This window comes from Phodopus roborovskii, unplaced genomic scaffold (genome assembly GCF_943737965.1).
Source record: "Phodopus roborovskii unplaced genomic scaffold, PHOROB, whole genome shotgun sequence".
Taxonomy (NCBI): Eukaryota; Metazoa; Chordata; class Mammalia; order Rodentia; family Cricetidae; genus Phodopus; species Phodopus roborovskii.
In genome coordinates, this window is record NW_026126517.1 from 51,017,221 (window position 1) to 51,033,126 (window position 15,906).

Sequence of the window (15,906 nt, forward strand, 5' to 3'; positions counted from 1 at the left end):
CCTGGTGTGGGTGCTGGGAACTGAACTCAGGTCCTGTGCAGGAACAGTACACAGTCTTGACTACAGAGCCATCTTTCCAGCTCCTAATTTTGATTTTGAAAATACTGCTTTACAGGAGCTGAGGTATGGCTCTGTGATTAGAGTGCATGGTAGCTGTTTTTCTTAATCCTGTATCACTGTCCCAACCCTTTCCTAACTTAATATGTTAAGTTCTTGTGTATTTTGTGGCTTACTGAGTTGAAACTCCTGTCCCTAGCATTAGAACCCTTATTTGCTTCCATCATTCCCAAAGCAATATGTGCCCGTGTGTCCCTGCTATGTGGCAGTGACCAACCTCCCCTATCTCCTAGCCCGTTTGGGATGCTGTGCTCACCTTTACCAGCTGCCCTGTTGGGGGCGCTATAGGAAGCTGCAAGGCTGGATAGCCAAGGAGAGACTTACTCCTTCCTGTTTGCTGTTAAGGGGCTTCAGGGGGCTTCCTGTTGGTTTGGAGTTCCTGTGAGGGGTCCACCAGCGGTTCTTTACCTCAGGAGAGAGAGGCAGTTCTTTCCACAGCAGCAGAATGGTGTGGAGTGCGAGCAGGAAAACCAACCTCCTTTAGCCCCAGAGTCATCAGGACAGCGGACAGCTCTTTCCTCGGGTATGAGGGGTCTCTTAAAATGCCTGCTTTGAAACAGTGTCGCTTTGTAGCCGGCACAGGCTGTCCTCAGTGGAAGTTCTCCTGCTTCAGCCTCCAGAACTGAGATTACAGACATGTCTGAGTTATTTCAAGTTTGTTTTTTTTTTTTTTTTGGGGGGGGGGGAGGGGGGAGGGTATTTGCTTTGGTTTTTGAGACAAAGTCTTATTTTGTAGTCTAGGACAGCAGTCCTGCTCCTGTCTCCCGGGTGCTGGGAGTTAGAACCACCATACCTGGCTAAATATTTAAATTCTACCTGTGTTTTCTCAGGCCTAAAAGTTGTTCTCTGTATTTAGTTATTGTTGTTCTGATTTTTTTTTTTTTTTTTTCTCCTCTGAGACACGGCTTCTCTGGGTAGCCTTGGCTGGCCTGGAATTCATTCTGGAGATCCACCTGCCTCTGTGTCCCAAAGGACTAGGATTAAAGGCACCTGCCACCACCACCTGGCTGCCAAATGTTAAGTGTATTAGATTTTTATTTGTTTTTAAATTTTTATTTATGTAGGCAGTGTTTTTGCTATATGGCCCAGGCTGTCCTTGAATTTATGTTTTTGGATTTTTTTTTTTCCTCCGTTTGTTTCTATTAAGGTCCCAATTGCTAGGATTACAGCATGAGCCACCACCATGAGTTCTTTTGTTTGTTTGGTTGTTTTTTGAGACTGTTCTCAGTATGTAACCTAGGCCCCCAAACTTGGCAATCCTTCTGCTTCACCTTCCTGAGTGCTGAGATTTTAGGTGTGCTACTATGTCTGGTTTGCTGACACATTTTTAGAAAGAAAACAATTTAGGAAACGTTTATAGCATTAATTTTTTTTCTGTAAGGATAAAATACCTTAAAGAGAGTCTATCACAAATCTGCCACATTAATTGATTTGTTAGGGCTTATGTTAAGTATGTCCAGCTATAAAAACCCAATGGAGCCTCTCATTTTTTGGGGGGGGGGTGTTTTGAGACAGGGTTTCTCTGTATTGCTTTGGAGCTTGTTCTGGAACTAGCTCTGTAGATCAGGCTGGCCTCGAACTCACAGAGATCCACCTGCCTCTGCCTCCTGAGTGCTGGGACTTAAGGTGTGCGCCACCAACACCTGTCAGTGTAGCCTCTGGATTTCAAATATTTTTTAAATTTATTTTTGTTTTTTATGTGCATTGATGTTTTGCCTGCATGCATGTCTGTGTGAAGGTGTCAGATCTTGGAGTTAGTCAGGTGTAAGCTGTCATATGGGTGCTGGGAACTGAACCCTGATCCTCTGGAAGAGCAGTCAGTGCTCTTAACCACTGAGCATCTCTCCAGCACCTTGTTTTTGGTTTTTGTTTCATTTTTCGAGACAGTTTCACTGTGTAATCCTGGCTGTCCTGGAACTCCCTCGGTAGACCAGGCTGGTCTCAAGTCCAGAGAGCTGCCTGCATCTGCCTCTTGAGTGCTGGGAGTAAAGGCATGTGTTACCCACCATGCCCAGTTTTTAAATTAAAAAAAAAAATAGGTTTTTAATTAAATTACCAATTTGGGTTTCTTAAAAGAAACAGGACTGTTTTATTTCTTCTTTAGTAAATTTTGGTGGTTTGTAATTATCAAATAACTGGGTCATTTGATTTAAGCTGTTGATTTTTTTTGTATTATCCCTCCTATTATTTTGAATAGCTGCCCTTTGTGGAATAGTCTTCTTTTGCTCAAGGTATTTGCTGTATGGGTCTTTTTGGTCTTTTCAGAGGGCCACTGAGGTGGCTCAGTGGGTAAGGATGCCACACCTGAAAACCGGTTTAATTTCCAGAAGCCACACAAGTAGAAGAGAACTGACTTCAAGTTGTCCTCTCTCTCTCTGTCTCTGTCTCTGTCTCTCTCTCTCTCTCTCACACACACACATACACACACACACACACACACACACACAGAGAGAGAGAGAGATAAATGTGCTAAAACCTTGGTGGTGAATTTAAAATCTAGGATATATTTCAGGGCTAGGATTGGTTTTACTTTTTTGGCAGTCTGACCTGTTAAACTGTTTACTGTTTCAGGATGCCAGTCTTCATGTGCCCAGATAATAGAGTGAGTGTGAAGCTAGCTCATACAGCCCCTGTTTCTCATCACATGGATGGGAGTCCCCATAGGCAATGGGCATCTTCATATCAAAGGCAACTTCCCTCACAGTGAGTGACTCAAGAAAGACAAGGCAGAAAACACACACACACAGAGCATTATTCACCGTCCAACTTTGGAACTGAGGCAATAGATCACTGATCCCATAGATTAGCTGTGGTATGATGGAGAGGGTGCAAGAAAGGGTCACAATCAGTGGAATCACTGTTTTGAAGACAGGGTCTCATGTAGTCCAGGCTATCCCCAAATGCTGGGAACCATTCTCAAAGTGCTTACTCTGGGGACTTTACCTCCTTCCTTCTCTAACGACATTCTAGTGGTGCTGCTAAAGGTCAGGCGTGGAGAACCAGCTGGAGATTTGGTCTGTGAATACTGGAAATGTGTTGAACTACATAGAGGACTCTAGTTAGGGGGTTGGGGGAGCATTCACTCTTGCAGAGGACTCAAATTCAGTTCCAAGAACCCATGTCAGGCAGCTCACAACCCTCTATAACTCTAGGTCCAGGGAACCTGACTTCCTCTTTGCCTCCACTGGGCACCTGCACTCATGTATATGTATTATTACCCTCCACCCATGCACATAATTAAAAACAAAAATTTTAAAATAATTTGCGTTAGACCAAATCATAATGTCTGTTCCCTCCACCCTGAAGATTATAGTGGGAACATGGATCTGTTTGGAGATATAGATGACATCTCCTCAGAGAGTGATGAGGACCAGCGAACACGTGTTCCAAGACAGCCTGTTGTGAGTAGTCAAGCAATCCTATCCGATCACAGAACTGAAAGCTAGGAGAAAAGGATCAGACAAGGTCCATGAGAGGTTTGTCTCATGCTGAGGCAGTGTTCATAGAGGACTAATTGGATGCTCACATTCTTAGCTAAATTGGGCATCTGGGAAATAATTAGAAGGCACAGAAGGAACCATTAGAATGAGGCCAACGCCAAGCTCAGGCACAGGGCTGAGACTCTTGACATGCAAGCCTTTAGTTTAAAAGGTCTTTCTTACCCACAGCTATGCAGTGCTGTATGGGCAATGTTGACAGTCTGTTCTGAATTTAGTAGTTACTTGGTAATGAAGGGTTGATTTATAGTTCTCGAATGTCATGCAAAATAGAAAAACAGTTATGCAACAAAACACACCTTCCTAGTAATGCTTGAGAGTATATCTTATTCCCCATGGAATTTGTTGTTGTTTTTCTTTGTGGGTGTGGCTAGGATAGGGTTTGGGGGGGAGAGGCCTGGACAAAGGGATGGCTGGTTATCCATAAAGTGGTGTCTGACTTCTTTTCAAACCTGTGTCTGCCACATAGAACACATCTGGAACATTTCTCCTGTCTCTTCACAATCTCCCATTCTGACCCCTCCCTTAGGGCGGACATGGAGTACCTCAGAACCAGCATGTGGAACGGCGAATTTCTGAAACCAGAATAAAAATAGAGATTCCCAGCATCACTTCTGACTTAGGAAATGAATTATATTTTGTTAAACTACCTAGATTTCTCAGGATAGAACCCAAGTAAGAGAACTGAATAAAACATTCAAGAGATTGAAAAAAGGAACTGTATAAAATGTCAGTCAACTTTTAGGAGTTGACCCATCATAAGACGAAGGATTTCTCGTGTGGCGGAAAGCAAGAGAATAAGTAACTGCAGAGAATTAGGCCGCTAGCAGTCTTAGCCCTTTGCTCTCTGCTGTCAATGAACAGGTGTCATGTGACAATGTCACTCATGTAAAACTGAACATATGGAATGAGAATGAGATGCCAGAAAAATCATGGGTGGCCAGTGTAAATGACACTGAATGTAGACCAGATAGTAACTTTGACAACAAAATAGTGTTGGCTGTTCTCACTGAGGTACACAGGCACAAACTCCATGGGGTAAATTTTTATCCCTGAACTAAAGAGAGGTCTCAGGTTTTAATTTGTTGTTAACTTTTACTTATTTGTTGTTTTAAAATATAAAGATGCCATGCCCAGATATTGGCTAATTAAGCTAAGGAATTTTTTTTTTTTTGAGACAGCATCTCACTATGTAACCTTGGTTGTCCTGGAACTACATACGCAGACTAAGCTGGCCTTGAGATCCCCCTGCCTCTGCTTCCCGAGTGCTGGGATTAAAGGCAGGTGCCACCATGCCTGGCTCAAGAGGTCTTGTTTTTTGTTTTGTTTTGTTTTTAAAAATGTGAAAGGGTCAGGTATTTATAAAAATCTGTTTCTTCAAAGAGGATTTTGAATTAAAGCCCTGTTTAGATTTTATTTCAGGAAGTTTTGTCTTAAAAAAGAAATTTCAAGAACGTAGTCATTGGCATACTTCCTGAAGGGTCTCATGAAGTCATCTGTCGGCTGTGATGTATGTGGTAGAGACAATTGGTTTATAGTGTCAATCAACTATTAATTATGACTAATATGGCAAACATTTTTAGGCCTTTTGACCCTCAGCTTTATGAAGATGAATTTGAAGATGAGAAAGTGCTTTATGAGGAAGACAAAACTAGGTTAAAACTAAAGGTATTATTCCATATTCTATTCCTTTTTTCTTCTAGTGTCCCCTCACCTTAGCCATCTGAGGAGCTGTGGCCACAGGCATACACTACATGCCAGCCTAAGTTCCTCCATACATTCCCCCCCCATACTTACTTAACTCGTGTGTGTGTGTGTTTTGACTGCATGTAGTATGTACGTCCACCATGCTTGTGCCTGGTACCCACAGAAGTCGGAAGAGGACATGGAGGTCTCTGGAACTAGAATTAATGGATGGTTGTGAATCACTCTGTGGATGCTGGGAAGCAAACCTGGACCCTCTGAAAGAGCAAGGGTTCTTAACCACTAGTCATTTCTCCAGCCCCCTAAGTTTTATCTGGTTTTTTTTTTTTTTTTTTTTTTTTTTGGTTTTTAGAGACAGGGTTTCTCTGTGGCTTTGGAAGTTGTAGACCAGGCTGGCCTCGAACTCACCGAGATCCACCTGCCTCTGCCTCCCGAGTGCTGGGACTAAAGGCGTGCACCACCACCGCCTAAGTTTTTTTCTTTAGACAGTAAACTCAGGGTTGATCACAGGAGACCCAAGCTTGAGAATGTTCCTCATGTTTCCTGTTTACTCAGCAAATAACACTAGAACATGGAAGTAATGGCAGATGCAGATATTTAGGGCAGTAAAGCACACACCTTTCCTCTCTCCTCTAGAATTGACACTTTGCTAATGTTTTCAGTTTTTATTTTTATCTTTTATTTCTTTGAGACAGGGGGGTCTCTGTGTAGCCCAGGCTATCTTGGAACTCCCTCTGTAGATCAAGCTGGCCTTGAACTCAAAGAGATTGGCCTGTCTCTGCCGGGATAAAGGTGTGGACCTCCATTGCCCAGATCTCAGTGTTAGGTTTTAATGGAAGTAAAGGTAGTAACCGTTGAAACTCATTAGCTGCCCTCAGATACACAATGTTGTAGGCGTATGGGCCTGTCTTCCCACGTTCTCCTACAAATATCCTAGCAGCTTCCTCCCACCTGTCATGGAGACTTACTTTGTGCACAGCAGCAGACCTAGCCATTAGGGAATTTCTCTTGAGAATACCTGGAATGACAAAGTACTACCATTGTTAATGTAGACATGTTGCCTTCTCAAAACAGGTGGTAACTCTAAGTATGGTCCATTTTTAGTGGTCTTTGTGACTTGTAGTTCTCTATTTCATGAGTTAATTTGGACTCAAACACAACTAAGCATAGGTCTCAGATTTTCTCCCAGACAGGTTTTTTCTATGTAGCTTTGTAGACTAGGCTGGCCTCAAACTCACACTGCCTGCCCCTGCCTCCCTAGTGCTGGGATTAAAGGCATGCACCACCACTGCTCAGCTAGGTTTCTCATCTTAACTTGCTGCTAGGTGTGTGTGTGTGTGTAAAACAGTGCTGGGAATAGAACTGGGGAATCTCATACGTGCTAGGCAAGTGCTCTGCCTCTGTGTTACACCTCAGCTCGTGTCCATTTCCGCTTGCGTGGACTAACGTCCTCCCTCCTCTTTCCTGTGGAGCTCTTAGCTGTGGCTACAGGCTGTATCCTGTTCAGCCTCTCCTCCCACTGCTCTGACCTGGGCCTCAGGAAAAGTAAACAGAATGCAATGCCTGGTTAGCTTAACCGACATGCCCAGACACCTGTAGTAAATTGTTGACAGTGCTGCTGAGTCAGCATTTTCTTACCACCCATCAACTCTTAGCATATGATTAAGAATCATTTGAGGAACAGAAAACCAAATAGCTGGCTAAATTGGTTGCCTAATACCTCGCCTTTCAAACCAGGTGGAAAATACTATACGCTGGAGAATATGCCGGGATGAAGAAGGGTATAAAATTAAAGAAAGCAATGCTCGGATGGTTAAATGGTCGGATGGAAGGTGAGTTCTGGAACACCTGAGGGAGGCCTGGGTAAGGTGGGATTTCTTATGTAGGACTTTGTTGAGAAAACCTGGGCTGCTGGCATTACCTCAGAAACGAGAGAGAGAAGCAGACAGAGTCAAGGCCTTACAGCTGGGCTAGTGGAAGTGTGGGGATCTGGCCTGATTTGATCAGATCCCTTTGCTCTGTCTTCCTGGCTACAGGCATAACGTTTGAAACCTCAGGGTAACTTGAAATAACCTTTTTTGGCAGTGCTGGGGGTCAAAGCCAGTGTTTCCTATGAACATGGCAAGTGTGGTACCCACTGAGCTATGGCCCTAGCCCCTAAGCTGAAATTATTTGAGAACTCATTTCAGTTTGCTAATTCAAAGATACAGATGGAAAGATACTGTAAGACAACGCTGTTTCAAGCTGAAAAGTATGTTTTACCACTTCTGGCTCGGAAGTGTATATTAGTTGCTTTTCCATTGCTCTGATAGAACACAATGACCACTGCAATTTAGAGAAGGAGTTCACTTGGACTTACAGTTCCAAAGGGATAAGGGTCCATCACGGGAACTGTGGCAACAGGCAGTAGGCATGGTGGTGCGAACAGCTGAGACTCATATCTCTCAAGCCAAGCAGGAACCAGAGAGTGAGCTAATTGGGTCTGGGGCTCTGAAACCTCAGGACCCGCCCCCAGTGGCATACCTCCTTAGCAAGGCCACACCTCTTAAACCTACCCAAGCAACGAGAAAGGGGGCCAAGTATGCAAATTTAGGAGTCATTCTTATTCAAGCCACCACCAAGAGGAGAGACTTCATTTTTGTTTGTTTTTGAAAACAGGGTTTCACTGTGTAGCCCTGGCTGTCCTGGAACTCACTCTGTAGACCAGGCCAGCTTTGAACTCATGGAGATCCACCGGCCTCTGCCTCTCAACTGCTGGGATTAAAGGCCTGTGCCACCACTGCCCAGCTGAGACTCTTTCTTAAAAAGCAAAAATGAAGCTGGGCAGTGGTGGTGCATGCCTTTAATCCCAGCACTTGGGAGGCGGAGGCCGATAGATCTGTGAGTTTCAGGACAGGCAGTGTTACACAGTGAAACCTTGTCTCAAAAAAATATACCACCACAACAAAAAAGACAGGGTCTCACCTGGTGTGGTATCACACATCTTCAGCCCTAGCACTGGGGTGGCAGAGGCAGGCTGATCTCTGTAAGTTTGTGGCCAGCCTGGCTTACATAGCAAGTTCTAGGACAGCCATGGCTACACAAACAAGACTGTGTGTTCCATAGTCTGTCCTTCTCCAGTACTCACTTTGTAGCTGACCCTGACTGTGGGCTCCTGATTCCCTTGATCCATCTCCCCAGTGCTAGGGTTACAGGCAAACACTTCCATACCCAGCTTGGAAGGAGGCTATTGAGAGCATCTTTTGTTTCTATGACTTCTATAAGAGGTCAGGGTCCTGTGCTAGTCACTAAGCATCCTAATTCCGAATTGTTTCCACTCTCCAGCATGTCCCTGCATTTAGGCAGTGAAGTGTTCGATGTCTACAAAGCCCCACTGCAGGATAACCACAACCAATTGTTTATACGGGAAGACACTGGTCTCCGGGGACAAGCCATCTTTAAATCCAGACTTACCTTTAGGTAACTTTCTATATACACATGTTGCTACTTGCAGAGCTGTGATGCGAAAAGCCTGACCCTTTGGACTGACGTCATTCCATTGTACAGCTCACAACCACGTCTGGTTTCAAGACAAGTTTTGAAAGTTGACTGCAAGTTTCTCAGGGAACCAGCTCATGCTATGAAAACTTACAAGGAACTGGTTCGTGGCTTCTTGATGGCCAGTGCATTTTCAAAAGTAGCTGGTGTGTGCGTACAACAGGTGTGACCAATTGCCCACTCAAGACACCGGGCCAAGGCCAAGCAGATGCAGGGCCAGCTTTGCTTTGGCCCATCCTCTCTTTCTTTCTTTCTTTCTTTCTTTCTTTCTTTCTTTCTTTCTTTCTTTCTATTATTTGTTCATTTTATTGGTGTTTTGCTTGCATGTGTATCTGTGTGAGAGTCTCGGATCTCCTGGAACTAGAGTTAGAGATAGTTGTGAGCTACCATGTGAGTGCTGGGAATTGAACCCAGGTCCTGTGGAAGAGCAGCCAGTGCTCTTAACCACTGAACCATCTCTCTAGCCCCCAGGCCCACCCTCTTAAAGACATACCTTACTACTATGGCTCCTTTGAAGATGCTGGAGTATTTTAAATCAGGTTGTGGTCATGGTTGCACAACTTTGTAAATTAAAAACTTAAAAGAGACTGGGGTGTACATCATTAGTAAATGTGTTGGCTTTTAAAGAGACTGAACAACTGAAAGGGTATATAGTCTTGAGGGTCTCAGTCTCACTAGTTTGCAGTTTCCTTAGCTATAAAATATGTGTCACAGGGATGTTGTGTTAAATAGTTCATAAACCTGGCACAGTGAGTGCTCGACCTTCCCACTTAGGAATAGTTTTTAGACGTATCCTGAAGCATGTGCAGTTCTTAGTTTTTGCTTTCTACCCTTGCTCCGAGCTCTACCCTGGGGTAGTATTTCACCGCTTGGCACAGTTCCTTTCCTTATGTCCTTTCTTCAGTCTTAATGACCCAGTTTCAAGCTGTCTTCCTATACGCAGGAAGGAACCTACCGTTTGTGACCATGCTGCTACGTAACCCAGGCTGGCTTTGAACTTACCGTCCCTCTTCACCTCAAGCTTGCAATCCTCCTGCCTTTGCCTGGGTGATTACAGCTTGCTTCCATGCTGAGACCCTTGTCTCATCCTGAGCTGTTGAGGCCCCTCATGCCATGGTGGCTTGCTTTGTTTTTGAGACAGGACCACACTCTTGGCCACCTACTTTTTTTTTTTTTTTTTAAACCATCCTACTTTATTGGGTGGGAGGGAACATCTTTTAGTTCCCTAAATGTTCCTGTAGTAATTGCTCCACCTTGTGGATCTGAGATCTCATGACTCTTGTCTATGATTGCAGTTGGGTGTATTTGTGAAAGCACTTGATCTGGCCACTGGATTCTCCCCTGGTACTCTGGGTCAGTTCACTTTACTTTCCCAGAGTGGTGAGCTGAGGGAAACTGTGGTCCTGCTGCCTCCTCTCTCTGCTCAAGTGTGAGGTCATGGTGTTCTTGGTAAAACAGACAGATTATTTCCTGTTCACTTCCTGACAGACCTCACTGTACAGACAGTGCCACATATAAAAAGATGACCCTTTCATTTGGGAACAGAAGTTCAAAGACACAGCTTCGAATCTTACCGATGGCTGGCCGCGACCCTGAGTGGCCTCGCACAGATTTGATTCAGGCATGTCAGGTAAGCTTTATGTTGGGACCTTTTGTACCTTAAGGGCTATTTTCTGAACTTAAAAAAAAAAAAAAAAAAAATCACCAAGTTCTTTGGGTACAGCTTAGCAGCAGAATGCAAGGCCTTGGGTTTGACTCCTGGGTACCACAGGGAGAAAAAAGAAGAAAACAGGAAGGTGAGACTCGTTTGACACTGGCTTAGCTCTTTCTTTCTTTCTTTCTTTCTTTCTTTTTTTTTTTTTTTTTAAAGAAGAAGCTGCTGCCACTGTTTAGAGTAATGGGTTTATATACCCAAGCCAGGGGATGGGCTAAGCATAGGAGGAAGTCATGCACCACCCACTCCTAGGGTCAAGGTACCTGCACTGCACACTGGAAAGTTCTGAAAACAACCTTGTTTGCTCAACCTTGTCTGCATGGAAGTTCTACAGCTGGGTGGGGAGAAGACAGCTGTAAGGGACAAGTACTTAAATTTCCCAACAGTTCCTCCCTTTTTATTTTTTAATAAAGCGATACCTGGCTTAGGTCACCTGGGGAACAAATACCTCACCCTTGTCATGGGGAAATGCTCCCATCATTCCGTGTCTTAGGCAGCATTGATCCTGCTAGCAGTTGCCCTTCATTGGTTATCACTTCTCCAGCATCTGCAGCCACTTAGACTGACTTAGGTTACACTGCCAAGGCCATGAGTGTCTGTCAGGTGACACTTGCCTGTCTATTGTACTGGTTGCAGAATCCAGATGCAGGCACTGATACCCAGAACCCCAAGTAGGGATAACACAGTAGACCCCGACCAGTGCTGTACCCATTCCCTCACATGGGACATGAAATTTTACCAATTTTGTTTTAAAAACCCCCTTTTCAGTCATTTCTCTGCAAACAGTATTTGGGATTTTGGGCGTCATTCTTTCCAAACTGCTTCCTGCTGGTAGGGGGCGCTGTTGAGGGGATCCTAAGAAGACACAGAAATCCTAGCTGTAGTCTGGAGGGCTGCCTTGTCCAAGCTGTTTTGAATGTAGGATCACCTGGAACACTGTTTCAGGGGGTCTTGCTTGATCAAACCATATTAGTCTGGGAGGAATCCACAGCTTTTCATTTTCTGTGGAAACAAAAATAGAAATCCTTTTCCCCAGTAACCCGTCCTTAGACTTAAATTTTGGAGTCAAAGCATGTTTAAAATCTATAAATTGGATCAATCCAGCAGCATTTCTTTTAACAGTTGTTGCTATATCCTCATCTCCCTTATCTGAAGAAAGACCCTCACGACCTTGTCCCCTATGAGTTTTTTATGACAATGCAGCAGCTTATGGCAGTTCTTCCATTCCCTCTATTAAAGTTTCCTCCTGCTACTTGGACTCAGAAGATGTTAACCATTTTGTATCATTCTCTTTACTGGGGGTCTGACTAATTGTTACTTTTCGTTAGTTTCCTCCTCTTTGACCTCTCTAAAAGCCTCCTTGGTTGTCTCTAGTTGTTTTTTCACTTTAACTTGTCTGTTAGTAAGGCAACTTTGACTAACTCCGTCAGGACCCTCTTTATGTGGCTTCTTCTGCAAGTCTGATTTCACTTGCTCCCAATCAGGAACATTAAGTCCTCCCCTGGTCAGAAACCAAGGACTAACTTTCTCTATGGTGTCTGCAGCTTTACTCTTAATGTCTGTTCCTTGTTGTTTTAAAATCTCTCGTATTTGTTCCTTCCTTTCATTCTTACTTGAAGCAATTCCATATTGTTGTACGTACCTTGTTTACTCCAATGCGCTCCTGCCAGCTGCAGCTGCCTCAGCTCTTTTTAACTCCAAAGGGTGGCATGCTGGGCGTTCCCAAGGAGTTGGCAGTCTCCTTGGTCTGTTGTCAGACCCTGGGGTGTATTATTTGCATTGAAGACCACAGTAGGAATGTCTGGGAAGCTCGGTGGGGGGAGCTTGGGCAGCTTAGGGGGTGTGCACAGCCAGCTTCAGCTGCCCCGGAGGGCCTCTTCTTTTCAGAAAGGGTTCCTCAGGCTTCTGAGTTGTGAGTGGCATCAGCAGAGGACGTATACCGCTCCCGGGGGCATCAAACTGCTTTAAAAACGGGTTTGCATGGTACCGCAGCCTGCAGAAAAGAGTTCATTTCTTTTTTAAGTCCAAAGTTTGCTTTATTTTATTTTATTTTTTAAACAGAAAAAAGAACGCCCCAGGATGTCTACGAAACAGAACTTACATTTGAAGAGGAAGAACCAGCCTGGTCCAAGTTCCACCATCCAGCAGCCTGACAGTGATGATGAGGAAGAGGAGGAGGGAGAAGAGGAGGAGGAAGAAGAGGAGGAAGGCAAGGCCCCCAGCCTAGTTACCTTTAAAAACCATTACCTGGGAGCAGTCCACATAAGTTAGTGTTGGTGTCAGATCTCATTTCAGTAGGCAGGGACTAGTTTTGCTCTGGTGGGATCTTCATCTTGCTCATATTATTTATTTAAGACTAGAACACACAACCCCTTCCATTTTACTTTGGGCTGGGCCACTCACCCATAGAAAAGGTTAATTGAAAATAAGACCTCTCCAGAAACCATAATACCTGTTCTACATACAGTATATACCTGTGGACAGAAATGCATATATTAGCACAATTAAATACTCAGTATTTGGGGGCTGGGGAGATGGCTTAGTGGTTAAGAACACTGACTGCTCTTCCAGTGGACCTGGGTTCGATTCCCAGCATCCACATGGCAGCTCACAGCTGTCTGTAACTCCAGTTCCAGGGGACCTAACACCCTCACACAAACACACATGCAGGCAAAACACCAATGCACACAGAATAAAATAAATGAATTATTAAAAAACAAAAAATATATTATGAACAACTGGACAAGGTGGCAGAAGCTTCCAGTCAGTAGTGTGGAGGCTGAGGCAGGAGAAATTGAGTTGGAGGCTAACCTGGGCTGCTACTGAACAAGTACCAGGACAGCCAATGGAGACCATCTCAAAAACAAACAAATGAAACCTCTACAACAATGTGTTTATAAGGCTTTGGGGTACCAAATAGTGCTCAACCTAAGACTGCCCAACCAGAGAATGTCTCAAGCTGTCATTCAGCTCATGTGAAAGTTCTTTCTACTGAAACTTAAAAAGGCAGACAAGCAAAGAAAACAACAACCAAACAAAAAGCCAATATTTTGTTTATTTCTCAAAAAGTATAGTGTGAATGACAATATTCAGTAAAAGTGAAAGTCAGGAATAAGTCTTCCACTTTGAAGGCTGTTCTGGGAAGATGCAGCTTGAAGAGCCTGGCAGAACATGCTGGGAGTAATGACGCAGACAGGCCAGTGAGGACTGCAGGAGGCAGGTTACTGGGGACACACCAGCAGCGTTATGGGCAAGGATGGCACAAGAGTGTTGGACCCTTGCAGCCTGGGTGAGAGGGCAGGAGCTTATGAAGGGACCGCGCTGGCTTTTATGCAAAGCAGGAAGTGCCTAATTACAGGGAACAAATACCGAAGGTGTCACCATATTGCTGGCACTCACGGTATCGGATCTGTACAAAAAGCTCCATAGCTATTTTGATGGTTGTGTTCATCTACAGTGTGCTGGAAAATGGCAGGGAAGGCAGGTGAGGGTTATACATATGTGTGTGTGTCGGAGGATCATGGCTGCAGCCAGGCAAAGGTGGGTCCCTCCCAAGGTCAACCCCGTTCCTAAAAACTGTTTGCTTTCAGAGAAACAAGCTCCACCTTCCTCAGATGATGATGATGATGAAGGATCTGAAGAAGATAAGGCCGGAAGATTACTTAAAGCCAAGAAACTCATGAGTGACAGGGGTAAGCTACATCTGTTCAGTTCTAGGGTGACCTCGTATCCAGAGCCAGCTCTCAGAGCAGGAGCACAGCTTACGGTTCACTGACACAATTGACACAAGTAATAAGAGCCAGAGACTCTGCTGTCTGGCAGGGGTGGGTCTCAGGAGGCCACACAGACTCCTGAAAAAGTGAAGAGAAATTTGCAAAACCACAGGCCAGGGTGAGGCATCTCAGCTACACAGAGAGGGCATAAGGCAGGGCAGAGGGTCCTGAGGCAGCAAGGCTCCTCTAGAGAATGGCAAATGCTGAGTGTGGAGAAATGGGTGCCTGCTGTTTGGATAGCATGGCGCAGCAATGGAGGGCTACCTCAGGCTGTGCCAGTTCCCACGGTCTTTGTTTCCCTTCTCTTGTAAGACCACAAGGACCCTGGATGTCATGATTACGCCAGAGGCCCCATGCTGTCGATCCTGGGACATTCAGTACCTCTGAGCACTTAACTTGCTCCAGGTTAGGAGCAAGGATAAACATCACAGTCATATTAATGTTTAAATAGTGGCTACGTGTTAATTCATTTATATGCGTATGTACACCTGTAAACCTTTCTAAACAAAACCACAAGCATACCTAAGCATTCTTAAAATTCAGTCTTTATATTTTTTTATTTGTGAGTGTTTTCTTTGCATGCATACCACATGTATGCAATACCTGTGGAGGCTGGAAGACATGATGGGACCCTCCACCCCTCATCTAGAGTTACAGGTGGTTATGAGCTGCCACGTGGGTGCTGGGAACTGAACCCGAGTTCTCTGAAGGAACCATCTCTCCAGTCTCTAAAATCAGACTTTAAAATACTTTAATTTTATAGAAGTACTGAGACAAAATAATGTATTTCAAATAATGTGACAGAACTACCATATTGAATGAAAAGTATCCCTCCTACCATGATACCATGATAGCCACCCAGGGAAACCCAAGTCCCAGGAGACTAGCTGCCCAGAGATGGTGATGTGTGAACACAGGTCTCTAGGGCAAATTTCTCCTGCCAGTTCTAAAATACTTTGGACAAGGCTGCCAGAAAAAAAAAAAAAAAAACTTATATGAATTTTATAACCTATCTTTCATATTTCTTCAGGGGATGAACCTTCCAGAAAGAGGCCAAGGGGTGAAGAGGAAGACTGAAAAGTAAAAGGAAATGTACACTGGTGTCTATCAAATTCAAGTCCTTAGTTTTCTGTTTGCGTTGGGACTGAATCTAGGGCTTCCTGTCTGCTGAACATGCATTCTACTACTTAGGTATACCCCCCCAACCCCTCAAATATATTTAAGTAAGAATGATTGTTTTGACCCACATGAACCAATGAGATGGTCCATGCAGAAACCATTCTCATACACACACACACACACACACACACACACACACACACACACACACACACACATATTTTTTGAGAGACTAAGCTGGCCTGGAACTTGGGACACACAAAGATTTGTCTGTCTCTGCCTCCCAAGGGCTGAGATTAAATGTGTGTGCCACTACACCCGACCCCATTTAAATTTTTATAGCACTATAAAATACACAGTACATAGTAAAAACATTTTGGTTAGATTTAGCTCCAGAAAGAGCATTTGGATCCATTCAGAATACAGGGGTCACATATCATGTATC

The 15,906-nt window shown here is 44.3% G+C and overlaps 1 protein-coding gene across 1 annotated transcript; it reads left to right on the forward strand.

Annotated features, from left to right (window-relative positions):
* Positions 1–3,428: 3,428 nt before the first annotated feature.
* LOC127231701 (RNA polymerase-associated protein LEO1-like) lies at positions 3,429–15,610 on the forward strand. Its single transcript, XM_051197412.1, has 9 exons — positions 3,429–3,518; positions 4,144–4,289; positions 5,198–5,282; positions 7,056–7,150; positions 8,643–8,777; positions 10,344–10,485; positions 12,631–12,778; positions 14,160–14,261; positions 15,373–15,610. The coding sequence occupies exons 1-9, from the start codon at positions 3,438–3,440 to the stop codon at positions 15,417–15,419; spliced, it is 981 nt and encodes a 326-aa protein (XP_051053369.1). The 5' UTR covers positions 3,429–3,437; the 3' UTR covers positions 15,420–15,610.
* Positions 15,611–15,906: the final 296 nt, after the last annotated feature.

Coding starts and splice junctions, on each gene's coding strand:
- LOC127231701 (XM_051197412.1), top strand. CDS start 3,438: ATGGATCTGTTTGGAGATATAGATGACATCTCCTCAGAGAGTGATGAG. Junction 5,283..7,055: donor AAACTAGGTTAAAACTAAAG/GTATTATTCCAT, acceptor CTTTCAAACCAG/GTGGAAAATACTATACGCTG. Junction 12,779..14,159: donor GGAGGAAGAAGAGGAGGAAG/GCAAGGCCCCCA, acceptor GTTTGCTTTCAG/AGAAACAAGCTCCACCTTCC.